Genomic DNA, 6,132 nt, shown 5'->3' with positions numbered 1-6,132 from the left:
GCTCTTGCAGTACACCTTACTAGGCAGATGGGGGAAGTGATCAGCACACTATTAAAATTAATGAAATAGTTTTTGCCTCTCTCTCTCTCTCTCTCTCTCTCTCTCTCTCTCTATATATATATATATATCTCAATACTATTCTGTATTACTGACTCCCAAAAATATAATTGATTCGGTTCATCCTTAATTCATTGAGAGCTTGTTAACATCAGAGGTGGAATGCCCCAGATAAGCTTTCTTATAATCTACCATGAATGAAAATTTCTGGAATATCAGAAATAAAGTGGAGAATTGGGAAAAGTGATTTGTTCTACCTGGAATAATGATTATATAAATATATAGAGGTATATTTCTCTCACTACACTCTTAAATCTGTGGAAGCCACAACTCAAATTGACTCATCAGATGCCACAGAGACTGTGTGTAGACATATTTTGAAATATATTACCTTAGGGGTTTTGCTCTGAGCCCAATTATGGACAGGCAGGCTCAGTCCTTGCCCTCCTAATATATTCCAAGAATTTATGGCAGCATAGTGGCTTAAGACATCAGCAAATTTGGACTTACAGCTGTCCTATTAATTATAAAATAATAAATATTAAAGAAATTATTGTAAGAAAGAGTGGTCCCCATTATCTGCATGCATATGATTTATTATGGGGAGATTAAGACAATTTTTAATCTTTTGATTATAGTTTCACTAAATAGTGAACATTTTCCAAGAGTGGTTAATTTCCACTTGAAATATACTTAAGAAATACAAACAGATCCATATAAAACAAATTAAAAATTGAGGAATATTTGAAAACCAAAACTGAAAAATTTTCTGTTTTTGTATGACAAAGCACTATACTTACTTTGGGGGCAGGTAAATCAGTCTGCTTTCTTGAGAGAATTAAAAAAAAGAGAATTACACTCATCTCTCAAGTTATTTATGCCAGTTATATTACTTCTTGGAGCCACTCTATATATTCTATTAGGATTATTTAAAAAATCCTGTACCTTTTGGTTACATGACCTTGATTTCTTTGTCAGATGAATCAATACACCTAAATAGTGGGGTAGATTTCTCTAATTGGGGAGGTGATTACCTGAGTAATCTTTTTTTTTTTTTTTTTTTTTATTAAGTCACCAGAGTACAAGGGATGGTCAGAAATAATGAATGTTTAACTCAAAAAAAGCATATTATAGTAAAAGACACATTGACAAAAGTGATGAAATGTATCTGAAGCAAAGGGGAGGGTTTTGAGAGGGGTTATTGGAAACATATCTTTTACTGTAAGCATTTTTAACTTCAACATTCACTTTGTATTCCTTTTTTGAGACAGGATTTCACTATGCAGTGCCTGGACTTGACCTCACTTTGGAGCCCAGACAGGTCCTGAACTTGCAGAGATTCTTCTGCCTCATCCACTTAAGTGCTGGGATTATAGGTGTGAGCTGCAAATGCTATTTGCATTTCTGGCTGGATCTTTTAACTAGTGCTTCTTAACAGATTTTATGTAACAGGACACCTTGAAAATGACATTATCTGAAGGTATACATAGAATTCTAGAAAAAGGTGCAGTTAATCTTGCACAGGTCCTGTGAATACAGATTCCAGGCCCCACTCTGCTACCCTGAAGGAGTGTACAATTCAGGGAGACCCACAGCCAATTCTGAGTTGCTTTCCCCATCCCAGGTTTGGGAAGCTCTAATTTAAGAATGTACCTGTGTTTGGATACTAAAATGGGAGTTCTCTCATTTTTTTTCTTAACCTGTAACACAGAAATTCAGATGACTACTTTTACAGGTTCTTGCTGCTTTATAAGATTTCCACACTGCCTGCCAGCTGGACACACCTGGAGTGGACTCCTTGAGATTCACTTTTCCTGTTGGAATATTACTCTTAGCTACCAAGTTACTTCTGTATAGACAAGACATGGCTGTGTATGTCCGGTATTGCGCACACAGGGTTAGTGGTAGGCAAGAATTAGTTTCTGATCTTTGACTGCAATCCCAGCACCCTGTAAGGCTGAGGTTTGAGGATTTAGAGTTCAAACCCAGCCTGGGCAATTCAGCCACTTAGGGCGACCTTGTCTCCAGGGAGAGGGTGGTCAGAGAATTGGTTTCTTTTCTGAATACAATAGGTTTTCCAATTTGGTGCGATTACATTAGATCCAAATATACCGGTGTTTTCAAGACTTAGGATAGTGGAAGGTAAATTCAGGATACCATTCTAAGAGAAGAAATATAAAGTTTCCTTCCTTTATTCTTTTTCTTTCTTTTTTAAAAAGTATATTTAGTACAGGCTCTACAGGGTCTCACTACACAGATCAGTCTGTAGTGATCCTGTTTTCAGGTTCCAAAGCGCTGGGATTACAGGCATGCAGCACCAGCGCAGTCTCAGTCACCATCTCAGTGCACCCAAGGGGTGGGGCCTGCATGGTATATGGTACCGGGGATTGAACCCCAGTCCTTGTGTTTTGCCTAAGCAAGCAAAGAAATACAAACAAATTCATATAAAACAAATTAAAAATTGAGGAATACTTGAAAACCCAAACTGAAAATTTTTCTGTTTCTGCATGATAAAGTACTATTTTACTTTTGGGGCAGGTAAATCAGTCTAGTTTCCTGAGAGAATTTTTTAAAAAAAGAGAATTACACTCATCTTTTAATTGTTTATGCCAGTCGTATTACTTCTTGGAACCACTCTATATATTCGAATTATTAGGATTATTAAAAAAGACTTGTACCTTTTGGTTACATGGCCCTGATTTCTTTGTCAGATGAATCAATACATCTAAATAGTGGGGTAGGTTTCTCTAATTGGGGAGGTGATTACCTGAGTCATCTTTAGTTACTGACCTTTGTTGTTGTTGTTGTTTTTTAATGTATTTGGTACAGGGTCTCACCACACAGCTCAGAATGGAAGTGATCGTCCTGTTTTCAGCCTCCCCAGCGCTGGGATTACAGGTGTGCGCGACCACGCCCAGCCTGTGGTCCGCTCAGTGCGCCTGGTGGCCCGGCTGCCACAGAAATGGAACCTCCCTTTATTCTCAGCATGGCTTGAGTCTTCACCTTTTAGGTCCTAGTTTTCCACAGTAACTCACATAACTAGCCACATTCTTAGTTCTCTGGTTCCAGTCTTAGGGCTTAATATAATATATAATTTGTTTACTTCTTTTTGGTTTGTGTTATTAGTTTTTTTTTTTTTTTTTTTTTGTACTGGAAATCAAACTCAGGACCTTGCACTTGCCAGGCAGGTGCTGCTGCCGGGGAGCTATCTCCCCAGCCCAAGAGTGAGTCCTGACCGCAGCTTCCATAGCTGCTGACAGTTGCATCTCTGCTACCTACCACGAAACCTGGCACAAGCAGCAAATCCTCAGTTACTGAATGAATGAGGCAACCTTCGCGTGAAAAGTATGTTTGAATGGATTCTTTAAAACTTGATTTTTTCAGTTCATTTTATATATAATATCCATGGAGATTTGAGTTTCGTTTAATAGATTTTCCTTTTATGCTACATGGCAGTCGTAATTTATGCAATTAAAAATCCACAGCAACACATTACTCACATTTGCGCTGCTCTTTACTAATTTTAAAACTTTTGCCCCCTGCCCTGCTCACACCAATTTGAAACCTAGCAGGTTGGGCCTAATCGCCGAGTGTGTGAAGAGTGGAGGCGTCCCACTTCTCGGCTGCATTTCTGTGACCCGAATTGGACCGGCCCGACCACAGTTCCCACTCGCTCCTTAGGCGAGCCCTTTTCCAGCCGTCGCAACCCTGCAGGACGGCCGCCCGAGCCCCGGCCACAGCCTTGGGGCCCGGATTTCGGCCCAGGTTCTTTTCCGATTGTTCGGGACGACTTGCGAGCGTGCGTTCGCAGCGGAAGACTCAAGAGATGAGACTTGGGGCGTAGCCGAGCCGTTCAAACCAGCGAATCGGCGTCCTGCGCCTCCCCGGCGGGCTCCCCGGGTCCGCGCGCCCCGCCGAGCCCGCCCTTCCTCCGGCCCGGCGTGCGCGGCCGGGACCGCTCGCCCGGGGCGGTCGTTTCTCCTCGGGAGCGGCGAGGAAGGAGTTGGAAACTCCGACCGGGTCCGGGGCGGAGCGCGGAGGCGCAGCCGGGAGCGCGCGAGCGGCTCCTCAGCGCCGAGGGGCGGGCCGGCCGGCGCTCACATTTCCTGTGACAAGGCTGCCCGGCCTCACCCTCTCCCGCGGCGGCGGGACCATTTCCTGAATCGCTGAAGCGGAGGGCGGACTGGGGCGCGGCCGTACCATCGGCGCCCGGGCGCGGGGGTGCGCGGGAGGCCGGGTCGAGTTCCGCGAGGGCGGGCGGGGCCGAAGAAGCGGTGCCCCAGCTGCCCCTCCGCAGCCACTCCCAGAAGCAGCGTTTCCGCGGGCTGGATACCCCTGGGAGGGCGGGCGGGCGGGCGGCGCGCTCGGCCCCGCAGCATCCCCCCTCCGCGCGTCCCCAGGTGGTGCGGCCCGAGGGCTCGGCGTCTTTCCCCCAGTTTGCCGTTCACCCGGAGCGCTCGGGACTCGCTCGCAGCGGTGACTGGGGCAACATGTCTGTGGCGTTCGCGGCCCCGAGGCAGCGCGGCAAGGGGGAGATCACGCCCGCTGCGATTCAGAAGGTGAAACTTGGCGCGCCGGGGTCGCGGGGCCGTCCCGCCTCGGCGCGGAACTCGGGGTCTGGCCGGCCGGGGCAGAGGCGGCCTGCTGGGACGCGGCGGTGCGCGGACCCGGCCGGCCGGGGTGGGTGGCGGGAGAGGGCAGACCGGTTTCTTCGCGGGCCTTGGCGAGTCTCGGCTTCTTCCTGCGGGCACAAAGCCCCAGCGACTGCCGCCGGGTTTGTCTTGGGATGGGCGGCGGGCGGGCGTCTGGCGCGGCCGCCGGGGAAGGCGGAGGTTGGGCCGGCCGCCCCGCGTCGCCCGAGTTACTTGGGCGTCGCCCCGCCCCGCGCGCCGCGGCTCCTTCGGGGTCGGCGGTGCTCGGCGGAGCGCGGTCCTCGGGCGCGCTGGGGACGGCGCGGCGGCGCTGGCCGCCCTGCAGACTCAGCGGAGTTGGGGCTCAGTGTAGAGAACTTGGGGACCCGAGCAGAGTTCTTAGGAGAAAGCTGGGTGCACTTCAGGGTGGCCCCCGATTCCCTTTCTGGGTCACTCCTCGCTCATTCGCATCTGGAGCAAATGTTTATGCGCTGCGTGTGCAGGCGCAGCGGTTGCGTGGACAGTCCTGATCGGTTCTGTAAACCGTGACAAAAACACCAGGAGCTGGTACTCTTCAGAAAACAGTGTCAGTTTTGGACACAAAGTTTCCTTTTTGTACTGTACCCTGCCTTGTTGCTAATGAGCAAGGTAGCATTCTAAATTGTAGCGAGCAAGACACTCAAAAGTTACTTGCTTAATAATTTACCATAAATTTGTACATTTTGTTTAGTGTACTGGAGCAAGGGTGAAAGACAGAAGAAAAGTCAAGTTTTAGTAACACTCCTGGTTGTTGTGTGGCCACAGATTACGTTAATCGGTTTGTTTACGGGCGGGTTCTCTAGCATGGCATTTGACATTTGCCCAACTGTTGCTTTATGTTATGAACAGCCCATCCTGGCCGTGCCTGCAAATGCAGTGATTTCGTACCATGCACTGCACTGAGACTACAGCCTCGCAGTTTGTTTTCCTACAACGAATTTTTCTTACCGGAGTCTTAAGATATTTAATGTATCATGGGTGTTTATACAAAGAGTGTTGATGAATTGTTTCATCCTCACATGAAACGAGAGAAAAAGATTAAAAATTAAATGCATTAGCTTCAGTGCCGGGGGTGTTAGCTACAGGACATACATTCCAATGGTCAGGTCTGTTGAGTATACTAGAAAAGGTTATGTGAATTCGTTAGGCTGAGGTTTCAATTAGTGCATTTTAAGGACAAGGTTATTTTTTTGGCATCCAGTGATTGTATTTAAGAAATAACAGCTCCCAAGAGAGGGGGATTTTTTTTTGTTCTTCAGCAAGGTTATGGTAAATGTGCAGGAAGAACTCACAGTAATGTTAAATGATTTTCGTTAACATTAATAGTGGATTATGCTATTATGCTTCATGCAGAATGATAAATTGATATGATTTTATTTTTTAATGTTTTCTATAATTTTATTGA

At 46.8% G+C, this 6,132-nt stretch overlaps 2 protein-coding genes across 2 annotated transcripts in view; one reads left to right on the top strand and one right to left on the bottom strand.

Moving 5' to 3' along the window:
* Psma8 (proteasome subunit alpha 8) overlaps window positions 1-3,578 on the bottom strand; it is a 71,503-nt gene extending 67,925 nt beyond the window's left edge. Inside the window, exon 1 of the mRNA XM_023713921.1 lies at window positions 3,558-3,578. The gene's annotated coding sequence lies outside the window, so the exon portion shown is untranslated. The remainder of the gene's footprint in view (window positions 1-3,557) is intronic.
* Ss18 (SS18, nBAF chromatin remodeling complex subunit) overlaps window positions 1,922-6,132 on the top strand; it is an 86,595-nt gene continuing 82,384 nt past the window's right edge. The window contains exons 1-3 of the mRNA XM_023713321.1: window positions 1,922-1,954; window positions 3,627-3,856; window positions 4,230-4,616. Coding sequence (XP_023569089.1) covers window positions 1,922-1,954; window positions 3,627-3,856; window positions 4,230-4,616 — 650 coding nt within the window. The remainder of the gene's footprint in view (window positions 1,955-3,626; window positions 3,857-4,229; window positions 4,617-6,132) is intronic.

Source organism: Octodon degus, unplaced genomic scaffold, assembly GCF_000260255.1.
Source record: "Octodon degus isolate 3935 unplaced genomic scaffold, OctDeg1.0 scaffold00003, whole genome shotgun sequence".
Taxonomy (NCBI): domain Eukaryota; kingdom Metazoa; phylum Chordata; class Mammalia; order Rodentia; family Octodontidae; genus Octodon; species Octodon degus.
This window is presented reverse-complemented; position numbering and strand designations above follow the sequence as displayed.